The sequence below is a fragment of the Apteryx rowi genome, unplaced genomic scaffold (assembly GCF_003343035.1).
Source record: "Apteryx rowi isolate R43461 unplaced genomic scaffold, aptRow1 scaffold_105, whole genome shotgun sequence".
In the NCBI taxonomy this organism is placed as follows: Eukaryota; Metazoa; Chordata; class Aves; order Apterygiformes; family Apterygidae; genus Apteryx; species Apteryx rowi.
This window is the reverse complement of record NW_020447253.1, coordinates 206,599-228,929: the sequence shown is the minus strand read 5'-3', so window position 1 is coordinate 228,929 and position 22,331 is coordinate 206,599. Positions and strand designations below refer to the sequence as shown.

The window sequence follows — 22,331 nt, the reverse complement described above, 5'->3', positions numbered from 1 at the left end:
CACAAAGATCATTATTCAAATTGCCAAAGCATGGTTTCTGCCCATTTTATGGATTAAAGGAAGATTTTCATTAGCTGATGATACATTCTGGAAAACTGAGTTATTATTTAGGAGCACTGAGGAGCACCACGTGAGCCTTGCTGCTTCTTTCAGTAGAGCCAGCACGTACTCTTGGAGGAACCGGAAGCTGTGCAGGCCCCATCTGTGGTGGATTCAGGAGCTGTGTGGGCCCCATTTGTGGTTTCCACCACTCCTCACTTTATAATTGGCCTTTGATTACTACCACCAGTGTCACAGCTTTAATGGCCAACCTTACACCCTCAGTCATTGTCACTGACTTTCCAGCTGATAGCTTCTCTAGGATATTTTGCAATTTGTTCAAGCCCAATTTGAAAATCTCTTTCCTGTCAGTCATGCATGCTCACCCCGTTCTCCATCACTGATTCCACAAAGCAAGCACTTCCAACAAACTACCACTTTTTGACACCATCTTTTGGCCTGCTCATTGAAACGGTCTCCAAATTTTTTCATTCCCTCCTGAAAAACATCTCTAACATTCTCTATCCCAACAGCTAACTCCAATATTTGGCTACCACCTAATCTCCCACTCCCTCCATCCCTGCAAATGTTTTCTCCCAGACCATCATCCTGCCTCATAACCTCCAGCTCCCTCAAGCACCTCTCATCTTTTCATAGTTGTTTCTTTAAGCTCATGTTCCAGGTGCTACACAGCCTGCACAACTGAATGGCAAGTACAGAATATTGTCCCTGAGCCCACTCACCCACTAGCTTGTTCTGGGTTTGCCCTGCGTCACAGCCCTTCATTCATATTCACCCTTTACACCATTTCCATCAAATATCCCCACTTTGAGACTTTTCTGTCACAGAGAAAACTGCAGGACTGAGCCCTCTGGAACAAGGAGTCCCTGTAACTCCCAGCCCCCAGTGAAACCATTGCCTTCTCTCAGCTGCACATGAAACTGCCAGATCCCCTTTCCAGTCTTATGCACTTCCATATGAGTTCAAGAGGTGCAGCTGAAGGCTGCAAAACTCTTCACATGCTTTCTTCCAAACAGACTTACTATCCGTCCAGCCAAAGAGCCACCGCAAAGAGCAAGCAACAGGTTCGAGCCACACAAAGCCTCCATACCTGAAACCTGTTTCCTTTCTCAAAACGTAAACAAGTTCAGGTGTCTCAAAGCCACCTTGCTCAATTCCCCTCTATAACTGTGGGGCAGAGTCTCATATCCAAGCCTGTTCCTCGGTCCTCAGCTTTCCTCTGATTTCCTTCCATGACACAATTTTTAAATTGGTATTCCTTAGTCTTCATCTCTGCTGTCGTCCCTTGAGACTTAGGCCTATCTCCCATCTTTTAACAGTGCCTACTGAAGGAACCTTGAGAGTAATGTATTCTTGGTATCTTTTCTCTGCCGTTGTTTCATTGCTTGATTGCTCCACCAAAACCTCTATTTTGATTTAACTCTTGAATATCCAGAACATTAAAAAAGTTTGCTGCATCAAATATCAAAATCACATAACACATCTGTCCATTTTCTCAGTCCCCTGATCTGCTCTCTCCCATCCTCCCTCAACTGATCTCCAAGAGCGCTGGCAGGGAAGGAGAGCTCCACACCTCCTGGCCTCCAGGATCTTCTCAGGATTAGTGTCTTTCTGGGCAGACACCACTTTCTCCCTGGTCTGGCCACCAGCTCCACATTGCCCAAAGAGCCTCTGCATTTCTGCAGCTGAGATCACCTCTTCTGTGCGGACAGACCCACCGTATTTTGTATGCCTGACATACTTCAGAATATATGAAAATGGGGCCACATGCAATGGGGCATCCTTAACGTAGTTCCTGATGCTCCCTCTACTGAGGAACATCATTCAAGCTAGACTTCTCACACTGAATTAATTTTTCATAAGTTAATTGTCTCTGTCCTTTTCATGCATTAAATTAAAATGGGAACATCAAGTATATACTGTCAGCATTAGCTTCAGGCTTCTTCACCTTTTGATAATTTCTAACAGCAAAGGATGACTCAAAACATGAGGCTGTTAACACCTTTCAGATCAAATCAGCTACTAACAAAAAAAACAAAGATAAGCTTTATTCATAGATGACACTTCATCTTGTACCATTTAACAAGGAACACAGACACGAATTATTCCATCATTCATTTTCATATCAATTGGCAGAAATTATCTTTATTAGAAAAATGAATTTTTCATATATTTACATTTTTTACATCGTTATACTTGGCACATGTGTTTTCTCCAAATAGTTATATACACTTCGTTACACAGACATTCAAGTCTCCCATTCCCTTAATGTTTTTCTACATATTTAACAAAAATGAAGAACACAATACAATTTGTAAGACAACCATAATAATTATATTTTCTCTATCATAAAAAGTTAGAAGCAAACATTTTATTTAGATATGTCTCAAAATATTTATACAGTATTAGCACTCAGTCATGCACTGGGTTAAAATATAGGGGTGAACTGCTGTGAGATGGTATGCATAACACAGTAAATAAAATGGATATGACTCCCAACTCCTCTAAGTTGCAACATGTGCTATGGGGTAGATCCAACTGTCACCAGGATTTTACAGGCCCGGACAGATGTATGTCGGGGTAGCCAGGTGTATATGCATCTTTGCAGCATGGCAGTTAAAATGCATAAGTGTGTGTGCACACACGCTTGTGTGTTAAAATTCATTTCAGTTTGCTAAACCTATCTGATAAAAGAGGCGGTAACTGGAATGTTAAAACTAGTTTTTGATTATTCTCTTTTTCCCCAAACCTTTTCTTTTGAAAAATCCACTAGACTATTAATTTTATCATGAAATCTTGATATCTCTTATAAATGAATAATTTATGCTTTATTCCGTTTCGCCAATATACTTTTACTTCTACTCTAATATCCTGATTTATTTCCCCAGGTGTTAAGGGGTCTTCAAACCTCTACTATTCCTTGCTAGCAGTTAGAAATTTATGACTTACTCTTTGGTTCAAAATATTACTCTCTTGAGAACGTTACAGTAAATTGCACTAGCAAATAACAGAAGTGATAGGCTTTATAATTTACTGTGTGTGGAATTAAATGGTTTCAAAATTTCTGGTAAAACTGTATTTACTGAGCACAAATATTTTCTACTGCAATGGAGATTAGTGCTTCGTGTAATGAGTACAAATTAGTACAACTGGTGGTTTTATCCCATTGGAATAAGTGTACTAACCATTCCAAGTGTACTAACAGTTAATTTTCTTTTTGAGCAAAATGCTCAGCTAATATTGTGAATTCTTATTTTCTCAAGATATAAATGAAAATAAACTGAAGTCTTAGAATGACAACAGAAGACTCAATACTAATTCTCAGTTATATCTCCTTTTTCAGGATACAACTGTAAATAACTTAAAATTGGACTCAAAATGGCAATATGTTATTTGAAAATGTTAATAAGTGTTTCATAGAATTCTTGTCACAATACTGAATTCTTCTCTTCCCCCTCCTTCCCACAGAAAACTTTATATATATATATATATATATAAAACATATATATAAAGTTTTTAAATATATGTATGTATGTATGTATGTATTTAAAGAGTAATCAGGACAACACATTAAATTTACATTATTCAAGTAAACAGGCAAAAATATTTTTTAAAACTGCAATCTGAGTTTGTTTGTTTTTTTAGCATAGAGAAATATTAGTGCATTAGTGCATCTAAGTCAGCAAAAATCTTTAAACAGGATGAAAGGAAGAATGAAATGCCCTTCAGGTTTAGTGTAAATTTGAATCTGATGAATTAAAAGTAACATTATTAACGCACAGGTCAAGTACTTCTGGAAGAACTTGAAATGTATGCACGCAAATTTTGCATAAAAACAGGATACTTAGCTACAAATCAGGTAGGAGTCTGCCTAAAACATAAATGAATTCTGCTTGTACCATCTGATTCGAACAGGGAAGACACAAGATACAATGTGCAAGTGCACGTGGGCGTGAGGTGTGAAGACCAAGAGATCAAGCTGTTCTTCCATAAGTGCAAAACCATCTTCTGAAATGAAAACGACTATTTCAAAAGCTTACATTTGATTTCACCTAAGGGTGCCCACAAAAGAGAGTAAACGCTGATATAACATGTAAATTGTAAACAGTTCTTATTAAAAATTGCACAAGTTTCCCTTCTAGCTGCACACAATTTTCCATGATGCAACTCCCGTACCTTCACAATGCACAGCTTGGTTTTGGTATTTTTAGTTTTAGGCATAAACTGCACTAAGGACCTGCTCTCCCCTCCTGCCCTCGCCCCCCGAGGAAGTCGAAAGGCCTCTCGCCTAAGGCTGCGCCAAGCAAAAACAAGCTAACCAAAAATTTTCCTGGAAGCAAGAATTTTCTTAGAAGCAAGAAGCAAAAAACTTGGAAGCAAGTTCTTCTCCAAGACATACATGCAACGAACTGTAGACAAAATTGGGACTTACGGAATTTTTCTGGAGAATTTTTGGTTTTTAAATATCCTTCCTTAGCTACCTTAAGGATTAGTATTTAATGATCAGGTCTGGGGTCATGCAAGCCAACACAGACTTTTAAAGTCTGAATATTTAGGCCAATAGACTCTCTCTGGCTGTGAATGTTTTAAACAATATGAGAAGACATCCTTTTCCTATGGCTTTATTATTTATATTAAATATAATTTCCAGCTCTTTCAGACAGGAACTCTCCTCTTATGTGTTTTCACATGTCCTAGCTCAGCAGACTCCTGATCCTCAAACACTAAAATAAATGCTGCTGGAGTATTGGTGGATGTAGGAAATTTGGAATGGAGAGGACAGAACCATTTAAAATAAAGCACCGCTGAAACATGTCCCACGGCCTTGGGAAACTACTCACACGTGACTAGGTTGGAAAGTATGCTCGCATGCGTGTGTATACTGTATATATATTTAGGTTAACAAGTTTAAACTGTTTATAAACAGCTTCTTATGGTATTTGGTAATTAAAATATCAGGCTTGTATCATTCAAAATAGTGCAACCTACAGAGCAATATACAGGAAAATTAAACACATTGCTCCTATTACCATTAATATGCTTGTGCATATCAAGATGACAGGATATCCTTTTCCGTAGGATTAACCTTTTGCATATTTAATCATATTCTTTGGCCCATTTTCCTGTGAAATCTTGCATGACAACATAAAGACTTTGGCTTAAAAAAAAAAAAAACTCCCATTTTTTTCAGGATTTACAAACTCAGGTAGAATTCAAATCACCTCAGTTAACAATAAGCATTTGCTCTGGAAACCATATGCCTCAGTGACCGTCACAGACCATCCGCCAATATGTGTACCTGGGAACCTCCTATTTTGTTTCTTTTTTTCACATTTGAAGATCATTTACACTTCAAATGTTGCACAATACCTCCGCCAAAAATTTTCTCAAAACTCCTCTAATCTTGTCCCAACAGTGAGCAAGAAAAGTCTCCTTCCCAGGTGACACAGGAGGGCACGGGACCCTAATGAGGGCCATCACCAGCATAAATACAATTCCATGTACAAGTTTTGCAATTTGTCTTAGAAACAGAAACCAAAGTATATTTCCAAAATGCTTTTGCCATTAAACATCATTTTTAAACAGGTTCAGTAAAAATTATCAAACTAAAGAATCCTGTAAGTGATGATGTAACACAAATCTCTTTAAAAGGCTTTTCTTATGTACTGCAATGTACAATACTTAAATTAAAAAAAGAATTTTCATAAAGCATTTGCTGAGAAAAACATATCATTTCTTCTAATAGTCCCAGAAGTGCAAAGCAAGACAGTCTCCATTAAAATTTCATGTCACTGTAAATAATATCATTTGCCCACATTAAAGCTTAGTACCATTTATTAGAAGTGAGGAAACCTTCAGCAATTCCCAAGGAAAGTATAATCTCGCTCGGAACTTTACAGTGCACTGTATTAGTATCACAATATTTATTGGTATTTATTTTCACAGTTTTATAACGTGCACATAGAAATATAATTTTTGAAATATATTAGTGAAAACAAATACTAATACAAAAGGGAAAGGACAAAACATCTAGGAGTATAACTGCTTATCACCACTACTTTTTTAAGAGTTGGAGAGTCAAAACCATCTCTCTTTTTAAATATGTAATACTATATTTAGTGTGGTTATCTACTAATAAAGGTATTGCATGACAATGTTACAGCATGGTTATATTCTCTATTAATTTAGCCTTGTTTTCAATACAGGTAAAGAACTAAGCAAAAGGAGTAAAAAGTGTTGTTCAGATGCGGAACAACAACAAAAATCTGGTAAACAGTGAGCTAACTTAATATTACTTATATTATTTCTGGCTCTTAAATTATAGATATGACAAGATTGGCAGTGGATTCTTATAGCTGCTCAGACTGGCATTCATTTTAAAAACAACTTAAACCCCTGCAGATACATCCTACGGCACGTAACAAACCAAGCTGCTGAACCCGCAAGACCAGCCGAGCGAGCGCCTCTGCACGGCGCTGCGGGGCGATGCCCACCGTCACCGGGCCTTGCGCGCGGCCGCGCACGGCCGGAGCGCCGCTTCGTAGAGAGCGTGCTCTGTGCGCCGCTCCGGGGAAGCAGGGCAGGGCGGAAACAGTAAAAGCTTCTTTGAGGTGAAATATCTGAGGATTTTATTTACAAGCAGCACAGCATCCCCCGCGGCAGAGCAGAGAGAAGGGAGGCAGCATCTCTGCTCCCGTTTGCCCGGGGGACCACGGACACCAGCGAACGAAATCGCCGCCGCCTCAGCCCGCAGACCTTGCTGCCGCTACACTGCAATGACGGTGAACGGGTGAATATGGGATTAACTCCGCAGTGGAGGCCACACGCCAACAGCAACTTCACACTATGTACAAAATGCCCACACCAGACAGAAAAGTCTGCATGACCGAAGCGATGCAAGAGACATGAGGGCCTTGAGGCTACTGCCGTCGGCCCCGGCCGCAGCGTTGCCGGTCGCGGGCCGAGCCTTGCCCGCATCCCGCTGTGCCGCCAGCCGGACGTGCATTTCTCTCCATTAATGAACACACAGCTCTGATTACCTTGTGCTCCCTCCTAGTGACAAGAAATACTAATATTTTGCTAATATATTTAAAGAAGACAGTAGAGGCTGACTTGACCATGGCTCCTATTATAAAATTTGTACTTTAGAGGGCTTTTATGCGCTTTCAGAAGTTCCTTCAGCACTGTTATGCTTTGAGGCTCAGCTCTCAGTAGAAAGGAAGTTTAAATTAGAAAATTAATATCAGCAAACCAACACCATAATTAAGTATATCACCAGGAAATTGTTTTTACATTGCAAATCAGATTGCCCTATACAGGAAAGGCATCTACTTTAAAAAGACTTTTGCGCTAAGACAGGACTAGAGCTGGGAAAGGGAAGGTTTAGCAGGGAATACATGACACTCCTCATCCTGAAAGGAGCACATGATGATCAACACTTAACACAGTCTACTCAAGCCACAGGTTGCTGTTCTATATTAACTAATAGAGGACTTTTCCATAAAAAGTTCTGTGTTCTGCAAGTTCTACATATCAAATATAGTAAATGTAAAACAACAAAAAGATTCACCTCTTCAGTGCTTCCTAAATCTTAGCTGACTCTTAGCCCCTTGGCTTCACATGACAGTCCCTGCTCTATGCTGATGAACCCAGCAAGAGCCGGAACACCACCAAAATCTTCCGCGTCACCGTACTGTAAGAGGCGTACGCTGCCTTGTCATTATACGATAATAGGAAGTTGTTTTGCACGCAACAGATTGACACCTGTATTTCATGCTGAACAGTCCCACGAAACAAAGAAAGCAATGGGAAACAATGGGAAACACGGAGACCGCCCAGGCGGGTGGGACTGCCGCCGCGGCAGTGGACAGGCGCCGCCGCAGCAGCTGCTGCCCTCAGCGCAGGGCCGACAGGCACTCACCTGCAGGCTCAACTAGCACAGGTAGGGGCTGGGCATAAAAAGACCATTTCTTTACTAAGCCAACCTGAGATGTCTAAGTTGGGAGGAGCCCACGCTTTCTAAAACATCAGCAGAGGGGCAAATGTTTTCAGGACACATTAGAAATTTAACTACTTCCCAGCCGTGGGTGCTCTGAACTGCCATCAGGAGGTGGCTTTCTCTCTCTCTCTCTCTCCATTGGCAACAGAAAGATCCTTATCTTCCAGCATCAAAACCCAAAGCTACACAGCTCTAGCTTTTACTACCTTTAAAAATATTTAAAAAGATTCATTTCACCAGGAAAAAAGCACTCCTGATTTCCCTCAGCTTTGTTCTGAGCCTTATTGCACCTCAAAGGTCTTCCTGAAAGATCACAGAGAAAGAGACACGTATTTATGAGATGATATCAAAACATGGTGAGCTGGAGGTGACTTGGTTTCAGTTTGTCCAAAGCACTCTTTTTCCTTACAAATCTTCTTAAATAGGAGAATAATGAATTCTGAGCAAAAGCTGTCAAAACATTAAATGAAAATTTCCAGAAATACAAAAAAATCTTATTTTCCTTAATTTTATCTTATATATTAAACTATCTTATTTCCATGCGTTTAAGTTAGTGGGTGGCTACACTGCTCTAAGAAACACAAGCAGAACACAAACTCCATTTGAAAGGAAAAAGGAAAATTTGCTGTGGCAAAAAGGGAAAGACAAAAACACAAAGAAATTCTACAATGTCTTTAAAAGAGGAAAAAAAGCAAGAGGCAGGTATGTCTACGTAGCTGTTTTTACCTCCGCGTACCTATTCCATTCCTCAGCCATTCAATATCCTGCCTCCACAAAAGGTGTCATCCGGGAGCAGTGCAACACTGCGGGACATGCTAGCAACACTGGCCCATATCATTTACAGCCTGATCCAGTTCCAGCTGGAGTCACGGGAAATCCTGGTGATAGGAATGACCACCAAACTGCTAGAGCTGTAATCAGGAAAATGTAACAAGTCCCCAGCACCATCCAGAAAGGTACAGAAAGGATGGACACTTAGGCAGGAAGATTCTTTTCTCCTCTTCAAGAATAGCAGCAGCTAGAGTGAGAGAGAGGGAAATACAGAAAGTCTTGATCTCGGTTTCATTGAAAGTCATTGCAAATACATCAACAGTGCTCAGGCAATACTCTGAACTCCATACGCTCTATGGCTGAGCATCACAAGCTGTGGCTTGCAGCTCTACTGTTGAAGATTTTTCTTCAACTTCTCAGCTTCTTCTTCTTTACATGTATCAGCAACCACATCATCTACAACCCTACATTTTAGCCTTTTCTTTCCCCTTTATTCAGTCATATCGTATGCCAAGATCAAAACCACAAATGCATGCAGATTCTTATCCCTTCTACCTTCAGTCTCTGTGTTTTTTTCCTTTAAGGCAGTATTTTTCATTCCCATGTGAACAATTGCTATGCAATATTACTGAGTCTTCCCTCTGTCTCTTTAATTTGTTTTGGTTTGGGTTTGTGGGTTTTTTTTGTATTGCACATTTGCATCTAATGATGAATCTCTATAGTGACCAGAAATCTGCTCAAATCAGAAAGAGCAAACACTGAAATGTATTTCTTTATAAGGTAATTTGCTTGTCTAGTTCACAGAAGGATAAATCCACCTGGTTTTAGAATATTTAGATCTCAGCAGTTTACTTAGAAAACGTTGTAAATGGGAATTTTTGTTTCCCACATTTTGTATACAGTATTTGTGATGTATGTGTGCCAAGTTGCTGATAGCATTGATGATACAAAAGACTTGGAGTGACCAGATGATATTTTGGGAGCTTTAAAACCATGTGTAAGACAAGAGCCACAGTTGACTTTTATGATTCACTTGGTAGTAAAATTCTCAGTGACTTGCATGTCAGCTCTTGGTATGATATCAGCAGATACCATATCTGCTGAAACACACCAGCTTGTTCATAATACTTAGATTTTACTTAATATATTGTGGTTTGTATTGGAAACGAAATTTGCCTCAAATATATTTATTGAACTCATTACAACAGTATTTATGCCTTAGTGCATTTGCCTTCCTGTAAACCTAAGACAAGTAATTCACACCTATCTTTGGGAAAGGGTTTTTGCTCATGAAGAGTAGCCTTCATCCAGCCATTTATTGCCCTGACTCTGTGTGCTGGGAGTGAAGGTCCTGGAAGGCTTCAGGAGAGAAGTGAATTTAGGCAGAGTTTTAAAGACCCTCCTGAACAGTCACAGGAGCAGCAGTCCAGATGGTGCAGGGACACCACCAAGGACGCTCAAAAAGCAGAATGGTTCTTTCACCAGATACCCTCAACTCCCCAGCCCTGGAGCAGGCAGACGAATGTCTGAACTGTGCCGAGAAATTAAGGCTCAGTGATCCGTGAACGTCTGACATGCTGCAAGTGCTCTAAATGTGGTTTCGCTACCATATTGCTAACCAGAATGTCCATCATGAACAGCATCTATGAAAAGAAGTGAATTAAATTTGCTGCCTTCTTGAAGAGAAAACAAAGTCAGCAAGCAACTGAGGCAGTCTAACAGATCAGAAAAGCTGGCAATGGCTGGAAGCAGATGAGCATAAACATCCTGGTCCTGCTTAGCTCATGCAACTATTGCTGAGAGATGGGGATCTCTGCAAGGGCAGGCAGTATCTGCTGTCCATAAGGATGAGCTCCAGCAAGGGCACAGAAAGCATACCGTGTGAATCAGGGCCAAAAAGAGAGGCCAAAGACTGAATAAAGAATAAGCAAAAGATACTTGCTCTGGACAGCCTGCAGATGCCCACGGATATGCTTTCTGAACATACGTGATTATTATAAAGTATAATGAGATTTTTTGGAAGCTGAAAAGGGACTGGAAGGCCCAAATTCCTTTACATTTCATTTCTTAGAAAACATCATCTTTCACCATTATGGTGAATGCACAAATACATCTGTAAATAGCAAGAACTCATTATGGACAGTTCAGTACTTAAAGTCAGCTCAAATCTGTCAATAAAAGAATTGTAAACAAAAATTCAAGAAGCTATATTTTGTCTGTCCCTATCTATCACCTATATTATCTTCCATTCACAACTCTCCTCTGAAGTATGTTATCCCAAACCATAAAAAATTTGCACATTGTACCTCTGTCATGCAGATGCTATGATTACAGCTGACATATTGAAGAGAGTTTTAGTTTAAAAAAAGTTAGGGTAACATTTACATTTTTCAAACCACAGTGGTAGTGGTTTTCCTGTGAAAGCCCTCAACTCTTCAGTGAAATTTAAGGAAATAAGGCTTGAAAAATCTAAACTTCCCCTTCACAAAAAATACTAGAGCAATTCTCAGAATAGCAGGAGAATGGGAGAGCATGACCTGTTGAATGCTTTCAGTATTTAAATACATTAGAAATTATATTTACTACTTTAAATTAAATTACAGTTGTACACTCTATTTATGAAAGAGTTTCTCTTTTCCCTTCCACCCTAGCTTATGGTTAAAATCTAGTGAGGGTTGGAGGTTTTGGCAGGAAGAGGGGAGGGTGCTAAGGGGGGGAAGATTGTAGCATAGATTTTATTTGTGAAATCATCTGATTGGTCTTTATTAGAATTAAAGCTTGTATAAGAATGCATCCCTGTTATGTAACATCTTTGTGCACTAGTGCTTTATGAATGATGATAGAGATACTGTACCTCAGTTTCTCTATACCTCACTATGTGTGCATATATTCAATTTATATGACAGATTTAATTAGAAAGTTTAAAAAAACTAGCCTGATGTTCAACAAATATGCATGATATTTGAGAAGGAAGAAGTCCCTCAAAAGGTGTTAATCCTTCACTGTGTATGCAAATAAATGGTATTGCATTCCTTACTGATTACATTGAACATATGGCTGTTGCTGTTTGATGCCATATTAACAACTTCAATATTATTAAACATACAATTAATTAGATGTCACCACTAATGCAATATGAACAAAGGACTACAGGAGGTTGGGATTTGGTTTTGGAAGTGAAGGAATAAAAGAAATACTATACAGCCCTGAGTAATCACCAGTAAGGGGCAAATGCAAGCTTACATATATATTAGGCCTCAAGGTTACTAATGAATCCACAGCTCCATAGATTTAAGTGCCATATATTGATAGCTAAAAATATATACTCTGGATTAGGTAGCTGTGAAATTTTTAACAAGATGACTGCAGACTTTTCAATGAATTTAGTTTGTAATGGTAAGTGCATGTGAAAGATAATGAAAGCATTTGTACATCAACATTAACCAATACCCAGGGGGCTTCCTTTTAGTATACAAAAGTTCACATTTTGGGGCCTATAGTCTTCCCATTTATTTTCTGTCAGTCTAGAATAAGCATTCTGTTTTTGTGCTAACACACTGTTTTTTATTTCTTAGGGCCCTGGGGTTTGGGGGTCTTGTAGTTGTTCTGACTGTTTGAAAATCGTTATGAAGCTAAAATATATTTTTGAAAATCTAGATGTCTGTTCTCTTTTAGAGTCTTACTTTTGTATCTGTGCAAATGCATTCCTAATTCTTTTTGTCTGTGTCATAATACATGCATACCATATTGCTTATCCAGTATTAGAAAACCACTAAACATTTCTAAGGACAAAAATACATCGAATGATACTTAGCAACATAAATTAGAATAACCAAAATAGTAAAATAATTAGATACAAAACAACATAGTTGCCAACATATATTGGGGCTATTTCAATATAGCTTGCCATTTATATATAAAGCATACATAAATGGCTATTTTTTTTTCCTTTTTAACAAGACATATTTTAAAAGGATGGTTAAGAGCATACTAGTTTAGCTATTCATGTACAAAAGTACACTGGGAAAGGGAGAGGTTTACATATCATTTACCATAGCAGGATACTGTTAAAGGATAAATTCTCCCTCTAAGATGGTGGCAACTATTTTTCCCTATAGATAAAGTATTCATGGAAAATTTAAACATCTGATTCAATGCTAAGCATTTTCTTATGCACACGTCTATTGCTACAGGAATTTAAAACCCTTGGAGTTGAGTACACGCTATTCTTATCTGCAACATAAGGCAAAACATGCTCTGAAATGTACATGTCATTATGGATCCGACCATCTCTGGAACAATATGATGCTGTAGATTTTATAGAGGACCTTAAATAATTATCGTTTCTTCCTCTTGATGGCAAAGAGTGTTTATAAAGATCAACTGGACTTCGCCTAAGAGATAAGTGCTGGTCATCACGATACAAGTGCAGGAAGGGATTATCTGCGGCGTGATCAGGATACAGAGACTTGCTTCGCTTACTGTCCTCTAGAGCACGAGATAAAAATGGGGCTGTGTTGCTAAACAGTTTGCTTGGGGGAACACTAAACGTGTTTGCATATGCACTGCTTTCTAGAAACTTCTCTTTTTCTTTCAAGCTTATACTACGAGCGGGTCTTCCCATATCAATTTCCCTGGACTTATCGAGGACATTATCGAAAGAATGTTGCCTGCTAATCCTCAGCTTATTTTTTTTATGATATTGCAGAGCATTATTCTGTGCCCAACCATGTTCATATATTTCTTCGGGAAGTGATAAGTTCGTTGTGTCCTGCAGCATTTGATCTTCATCAATATCATAGAGGTTCCCCGTCCGCAAGCATGCATCACATTTAAAGGGAGATCTGCTTGTATAGTGTCCCGCGTAAGTGGGCATATTGGAAAGGCAGCTCCTACAGTGGGTGGAATTCTGCCTGTATCTATCATTCATATCAACTAGGGAAGCATTTTTATCTTTTAAGGTGTAGTGCTTTGAATAAAGTTTATACTGGTCATTATTTGGAAGACTGTCCTCATTATGCAAGGGAGTCCTGTTAACATGTTCTGCTTTCCTGTAGTTGTCATTGTGATCTTGGTAAACATCAGGAAACTCGATAGCTTCAGGAAGGACGATGTTTTCAATGTACGGGGGGGTGTCCAAGTGGAATCCTGGCTCCTTGTCAGCATCAATTGTGTAGATTTTATCTCGTGGAGAGCTTTGCTTGGTTTTCAGATATGTCAGTTCCACTTCACTACAGTCTTTTGGGTATTTTGATGCCACTGTCCTTTTTTTAAAGTTGTCCTTCGTTTTGTGGTGCTTGTTGTTGTTTTCGGGTTCCATATGGCAAGTGGCTCGACTTGATGTCTCTGATGCATCTGAATGGACAATCTCTTCAGGAAGGTATCTTTGGCTTTTCACCGAAAGCTGCCTGTTTTCCTCTGACCCATCTTCTCTCTGGGAACCTTGGCTCTGACGTACAGATTCTTGACGTAAAGATTCAACAGATTTCTTCCAAAGCTGCCTGGGTCTGGAGTTCCCTTTTGCTTCTGTTGTTACCGCAACTTCTACTGTATTTGGATTTGACTCATTCAGTGTGAGAGGATGCTGACCTTGGAAAACATAGTTGTTAAGATTGTCCTTGTGTCGATTGCCAGAAAGTGTCTGCAGTTCACTCATGTTATCACCAAAGAAGTTGTCCTTTGTTTGAAAGGATCTGTTATCTGCAAATACCAGGTTTCCTTTATCCATGACCATGTCCATAATCAAGGAACCCCTCTGAATAAAATCAGCTGTTCTTTTGGGGGAGTTGATTCTTGAAGGATTAATATTGGTCATATTTTTTGCTGTTCGTAGTAGTTTTAGCATGTTTGTTTGGGAATTGGTCAAAGTAAAGTCAGGAGACTTCTTTTTTTCTTCGATGTGTACTCCATGAATGCAGCTATAAATACCCTGTAATAGGAATAATATAAAATAAATTAAATCACCAGCTGTAAGTTTTAAATACTTCCAATCTATTTTATTATTAGCAACAAAGAAAAATTAAACATCGCTTATCTAATGAATGGAAAGATTAAAAGTACATATCTGTCCTTTTAAAATTTTCTTCTGTATAGGTATAAGGAAAAAGTCTACCATATCTCTTGGCACTGTAAAGAGGAAGAGTTCCCAGTATTTCACAAAACAGTGGTTTGTGTTGGACTGCCATGCTTATTCCAGAAAACAAGATTAGAAGGGACCTCAAAAGGTTCCCTCATCCCATCACAAAAAGTAACTAACTTTCAGTAATGGAAACTATTAGTCTAGACCAGTACTTAAATTATCTTTCTAAACAAGCCTGCAGTCAGGATATTTGCTTGGAAGTTATGGTACTCTTCACTTCCACTGAAATAAAAAAAGCTTCTTGTCATGGCATTTCAGCTTTCCTGTCATAATATATATTAAAAAAATCCCAGCTCTTTCTAAAACCTGAAATTCAGTTCATTTTGAGCAAAAGGCTGAAGTCCATCTTGTAACTCCAGCCTCTTTAGTCAATCCTGTGAGCTCAACTAACACTTCAGATCCTGTGATTTTGTATTTCTCAGAAATTTGAGTTTGAAATACATACTTTTTTCCCACAGTGGTTAGGAGAATTTCACATGTGAAAACCCAAAAGCATAAAGTTCAAATGCAAAATGCAGAGGTTAGAGAATATATCCTTTTGTAGAGATTCCCCAACAGTATAGGGCAGAGTATTTTTAATGCAGTTCCAATATAGTCCAATTTACTCAAGAGGGTAATTTCAGTATATTTTAAAGCAGTTATACATTTTAGTATTATTTTCAATTCTCCTCAGCTATATAAAAAATCCCACAAAGTCAATTAGCTAATGAAAGTGCTATGCATTAAAAAAAGGGAAAAAAAACTCATTTATCAAAAATATACGCGTAAGCAGCTACTTCCCTGATTCTACTACAAGTATCAGTTACTTGAGTATGTAAAGGCACTTTGGATTTGGTAAAGTTATCATTAAAAAACATCTTAGTCTCTAACCAAACATATAAATGACACTTGTGGTTGGTGTTTTTTCATATGGTTTATTGAAGTTTGCTGTCAGGAAAAACTTATGTCAAAAATATTCCAATATACTTTTATCACTTAAAATCTACTTGCTTAAGAAATATACAAAACTGAGAGCTAATGCTTGTCATCAATTCAGTGCTTAAATTTTCTTTTTTTTTTAAATGGTTACATATATTTAATCCATTTCCCATATCTGAGCAACTCTAACATTCCTTCATCAAAATTTTCCCCTAAACATATTAGATTTCAGTATTTGATTACTTATTATCCTGTCATATGCTATTTCATACCCTAGAATGACCCAGTGGAGAAAGGACTTCCCAAGGAGCGCATGCACATCCTAAATGCCTCGACCACTTTGTCACAGTTAAAAACGTGCGTTTTAAATGTCTACCATAGGGATAAAAGGAAAGACAGAAGGTTTTAGGGACGCAGTGGTTATATTTTCTGTTGCCTGAAGGGGGTGAATGAAAGTAATACTAACCCTGCTGATCGAGAACAACAATCCTGGCCTATCTGAGCAGACTCCAGTGAAGCAGAATCTAAGTTTCCAGTAAAATAAGTGCTCCCAGACAAAGGTTATTAGACTGAGGGCCATGGCTGCTGCAAGCATGTAAAACACTCCTGCCATGTTGTCTATGTCCAGCTGGCTGCTCATGACCTCGTTCTTCTCATTGTGGCAAATACCGGTTAGCCACAGCGTTTCCAACTCTTCCATTTCCCCTAGGGACAGCAAGTAATCAAAAGAGTTAGAATCCAGAAATTAGCGATCACAGTATAAGGTAAACTATAAAAGTCCATGGTATTAGAAAGTCATAGCTGGTTTAAAAACACAGCACCATTTAATGCATCATTTGTGAAGCATTTTAGTCTCACCTACTAAGAAGTTGCAGATATAGCAGATTTTGACTCACAGCACCCTAGTTTTGGATGTCCTCAGATTTTAGGACTTTGATTTAGGAGTAACTTTCTTCTGTTATCATTAGTACCACTTGCTACAGAGAGCGTAGCCTGGTATGCTTCCATCCCAGGGGATTCCTCCTTTTCGATCCATCAGACTGAATCTAATGCATGCTTGGACCCAGGAGGTTCCTCCCATCCCAGTCCAATAGACACCACTGCTGCTGCTCCCATCCACACATCTGGCAAGCAGTGAGCCTGAGCACGTGCACCAAAGGCGCATACCCACACAGATACGCACACAGAGCCAGCCACACAGCCAGTATGTACAGATCCCTCAAAGAGCATGGGCTTTAAATCGGATATCTATGCCCGGACCTTAGGCCCCTTATGCAGTCACTGGCTCAGACCTCAGGTCCTTCCAGATGTTCCCTAGAAAAACATGGTGAAATATATGAGAATATATGGCTTCGGTTTGGGGAAAGAATTCCCATGCTACAGATCCCTAATACCTACCAGTGACCTCTGTAATAAGGAACACGTTTTCAGTATTTATGGTCCATACATCATTAGAGTAAAGATCAGCAGAATGTGGATAGAAGATATATTGACTTTTCAACTACTTGAAAGCTAGACTACAAAAACCACTAAGCTGCTGTGCAATAGGAATTTACAGGATAAAGTGCCGGGGCAATAGGAAAGCTGCAGTCCACAGACAACCTGGATGCGTGAGCTGGAAGTGAAGCACAAGACTGGGATGGTGAAATTGGTTCTCAGAGAATGCAAAGAAAATGAAGTAGAAAGGACAGATATGAATGCACTTCAGCAAAGGACATTTTGCAAATTTGCAAGAGATATTATTTAGTTCTTAGTTAATTCTGAATTTAATTTTGTGCTTCAAACATGAAATGAACTTCTATGTCTGAAAAACACAGTGCATCTTCACCAAAATTACATTGCTCAGTCTTCAAAACCCCTTAGAACATCTCCCAAGAAGGAGGTCAACCCTAATGAATCTTTAAAAGTCATGTAATCCAGGATATAGGCACAACAACGCATTAATTGCAACAGTATGGTTACTGCACATTGTCACTACTGACAGATATTTTGGGTTCATTATTGCATTTCCATATCTTAGAATATTTGGATTTCTTTTGTTTGGTATGTATGCAAACAACATGTTAAACCTCAGTGGGCTGTTCACCTCATCTCTCTTTCACATCTTCCCTAAGGTCTATAAATAAAACTCACACAGACTATAGAAAAGTAAAAAAATTAAAGTCCTAAGAGAAAGCAATATTTCTGGTATGTGCACCAGTATCCGAAGTTCTGACAATCAGCCCTCATTCCTTCCCACAGGAAAATTCACATCTCCCAAGACTGTCAAACATCAATTTGATTTGACTACTGCGCCCTTTTACAATTCATAACAAAATTCACAGAGGAATTCAACTCCCTTTTTTATTACTGTTTCCTGTGCATTTCTTTTCCTTTGGCATGTACCTCTAAAGCAACTATTGATAATCCACTAACCTTTCCAAAAACATAACTACAGAAACAAACTATGCTTGTTTGAGTTGAGATAAATAACAGTGACCTAGCAAGCTGTGAAGAACAACGCATTTCCAGAACCTCGCAAATACTGCTGTTGTAATATCCCTTCCCTTAGAGCTGACAGTGAGAGAAATCACTGATAAGTAATATCCCACAGTAACCCAACACAATTTTATAGATTTCCCAGCACTGCAAATCATTAAGGTATCATATTTATGAAATGATATTATCTTGCAATGAACAGATTAGGCTGGTAACTTTGGTCTATATATATAAATCAGTTTACTCATTTACAGCATTATGTGTATGTGTGTGTATATACATATATACATGTATATATTTATAAAACAGTTACTCATTTAATTTTAATAACACTTCAAAAACAGCTGATCCTATAAAACTGGCAGAAATGCCAGAACTTATTGTCCTTCCTGTCCATTATTTTCTTACCCAAGATATTTAACAAATGTGTAACATTTCATGTTTAATCCTTTGTTATAATTTGCATTTAAAATTAAAACATATGTGGTTTATAAAGCACATTACGATATGATTTTGATTTACAAAAACCTCAGACACAAGGAATTTCTGAACAGGGGTGTGGATTGATTCCTTATAAAAATCGGCCACTTCCAAAACTGGCCTGGAGTTGGAATTCAAAGCATTGAACTCTGGGAATAGTTGAATTTTCATTCAGAAAAAATATTTAAAAGAATCAAGTCTCTTCAGAGGAAAATTGTGTCTTTCAAGTCATTTGGGTAGTCTAACTTTTGATGTGACTGTATAGGGTGATGACACCTATAGCAATATACTAGACCAGAAGTGTGGATTATTGGGCACTGGAGAGTTCAGTAGTATCCATGTGTGCATAACTCTAATTAGCAAGTAAAAGCTTCAAATATTCCATAAGATCAACCTTGGAAATGTAAGGCAACAACCTCAATATATATAAATGCCAAGCCTCAGTGAACCATGTGTTAATGGAATTCAAGTCTGCATCTCATGGGGGTTCTCAAGATACTTATAAATATTAATCAAACTTATTTTAAGGCTTTTATGTTCATTTCAGACACTTATTAGCAGAAATGTCATACCACAATCAATTTCTACATCCATCCATGTGTGGATGACATTAAAGATTAAATGAATAGTTCCAGATTTCAGTAACAAAGTATACCATGACACTAGCACAACACTAGAAAATGAATGCTTCTGAATATATTTGACAAAAGGAAGAAGTTTTTATTTTCTGTTTAATATGTTCACAGTATGTTTAATCTGCAAAATTCATGAATAAATCTATGGTGCCTACAGTAAGATAAGTGCACCACTGCATCATAAAAACCTGCCTCATTCATATCAGAAGCAGTGCAGGCATACCTCAGAGATATTGCAGGTTCAGTTCCAGACCACCTCAATAAAGCGAATATCACAATAAAGTGAGTCACATGAATTTTTTGGTTTCCCAGTGCATATAAAAGTTATGTTTACACTCTGCTGTAGTCTATTAAGTGTGCAATAGCATTATGTCTAAAAAAAACATTGTACATACCTTAATTAAAAAATACTTTATTGCTAAAAAATGCTAACCATCATCTGAGCCTTCAGCAAGTTGTAATCTTTTTGCTGATGCAGGGTCTTGCCTCGATGTTGATGGCTGCTGGCTGATCAGGGTGGTGGTTGCTGAAGGCTAGGGTGGCTGTGGCACTTTCTTAAAATAAGACAGCAATGAAGTTTGCCACATCAATTGGCTCTTCCTTTCACGAAGGATTTCTCTGGAGCATGAGGTGCTGTTTGATAGCATTTTACCCACAATAGAACTTCTTTCAAAATTGGAGTCAATCCTCTCAAACTCTGCCGCTGCTTTATCAACTAAGTTTCTGTAATATTCTAAATCCTTTGTTGTCATTTCAACAACATTCACAGCATCTTCACCAGGAGTAGATTCTATCTCAAGAAACCACTTTCTTTGCTCATCCATAAAAAGCAACTCCTCATCCATTAAAGTTTTATCATGAGATTGCAGCAATTCAGTCACATCTTCAGGCTCCACTTCTAATTTTAGTTCTCTTGCTGTTTCCACCACATCTGCAGTTACTTCCCCCACCGAAGTCTTGAGCCCCTCAGTGTCATCCATGAGGGTTGGAATCAACTTCTTCCAAACTCCTGTGAATGTTGATATTTTGACCTCCTCCTGTGAATCACGAATGTTCTTAACGGCATCTAGAATGGTGAATCCTTTCCAGAAGGTTTTCAATTTACTTTACCCAGATCCATCAGAGGAATCACTATCCATGGCAGCTATAGACTTAAGAAATTTATTTCTCAAATAATAAGACTTGAAAGTCGAAATTATTCCTTGATCCATGGGCTGCAGAATGGATGTTGTGTTTGCAGGCATGAAAACTACATGAATCTCATTGTATATCTCCATTAGAGCTCTTGGGTGACCAGGTGCATTGTCAATGAGCAGTAATATTGTGAAAGAAATCTTTTTTACTGAGCAGTAGGTCTTAAAACTAATCAGTAAACCATGCTGTAAACAGATGTGCTGTCATCCAGGCTTTGTTGTTCCATTTATAGAGGCAGAGTAGATTTAGCATAATTCTTAAGGGCCCTAGGATTTTCAGAATGGTAAATGAGCACTGGCTTCAACTTAAAGTCACCAGCTGCAACAGCCCCTAACAAGAGAGTCAGCCTGTCCTTTGAAGCTTTGAAGCCAGGCATTGACTTCTTTCTATCTATGAAAGTCCTAGATGACATCTTCTCCCAATATAAGGCTGTTTCGTCTACACTGAAAATCTGCTGTTTAGTATAGCCACCTTCATCAATGATCTTAGCTAGATCTTCTGGATAACTTGCTGCAGCTTCTACATCAGCACTTGCTGCTTCACCTTGCACTTTTATGTTATGGAGACGACTTCTTTCCTTAAACCTCATGAACCAACCTCTGCTAGCTTCTGGGTTTTCTTCTGCAGCTTCCTCACCTCTCTCAGCCTTCACAGAATTGAAGAGAGTTCAGGCCTTGCTCTGGATTAGGCTCTGGCTTAAGGGAATGTTGTGGCTGGTTTGATCTTCTATCCAGACCACTCAAACTTTCTCCATATCAGCAGTAAGGCTGTTTCGCTTTCTTATCATTCGTGTGTTCACTGGAGTAGCACTTTGAATTTCCTTCAAGACCTTTTCCTTTGCCTTCACAGCTTGGCTAACTGTTTGGTGCAAGAGGCCAAACCTTCAGCCTATCTCAGCTTTCGGCATGCCTTCTGCACTAAGCTAAATCATTTCTAGCTTTTGATTTAAAGTGAGAAACATGCGACTCTTCCTTTCACTTGAACACTTAGAGGCCACTGTAGGGTTATTAATTGCCCTAATTTCAATATTGTTGTGTCCCAGGAATAGGGAGACCCGAGGAGAGGGAGAGAGATGGGGAATGGCTGGTCGGTGGAGCAGTCAGAACACACACATTTATCAGTTAAGTTTGCCATCTTATATGGGCATGGTTCGTGGCACCCCAAAACAACTACAACAGTAACATCCAAGATCACTGATCACAGATCACTATAACAGATATAATAATAATGAAAAAGTTTGAAATATTGCGAGAATTACCAAAATGTGACACAGAGACACAAAGTGAGCACGTGCTGTTGGAAAAACAGCACTGACAGACTTGCTCGACGCAGGGTTGCCACAAACTTTCAATTTGTAAAAAACACAATATCTGTGAAGCGCAATAAAGCAATGCACAATAAAACAAGGTATGCCTGTATAAGCAGCTATTTTAAAGAATCATATTTCAGCAGTGAGCTGAGCCTCTGCACTATTCACTGAAAACACAATATGGTCTTCTTTCTAATAAACAGCAAAATTCTAGCTCTCTCGGTGGTAATTCAAGACTATTTACAATGTTTTTAGATTACAGGGTAAACAGTACTTAGATCTCTCGGAATTTCTCTTGGGTTTGATCCTATGTATATGCTGGTCACTGCTTTCACCGCTGTTTGCACA

General features: G+C 38.6%; 1 protein-coding gene across 1 annotated transcript in view; it reads right to left on the bottom strand.

Annotated features, from left to right (window-relative positions):
* Positions 1 to 12,951: 12,951 nt before the first annotated feature.
* GRIN2A (glutamate ionotropic receptor NMDA type subunit 2A) overlaps positions 12,952 to 22,331 on the bottom strand; it is a 183,281-nt gene continuing 173,901 nt past the window's right edge. The window contains exons 11-12 of the mRNA XM_026068603.1: positions 16,354 to 16,592; positions 12,952 to 14,759 (exon numbers count right to left, since the gene is read on the bottom strand). Coding sequence (XP_025924388.1) covers positions 12,969 to 14,759; positions 16,354 to 16,592 — 2,030 coding nt within the window. The 3' untranslated portion in view covers positions 12,952 to 12,968. The remainder of the gene's footprint in view (positions 14,760 to 16,353; positions 16,593 to 22,331) is intronic.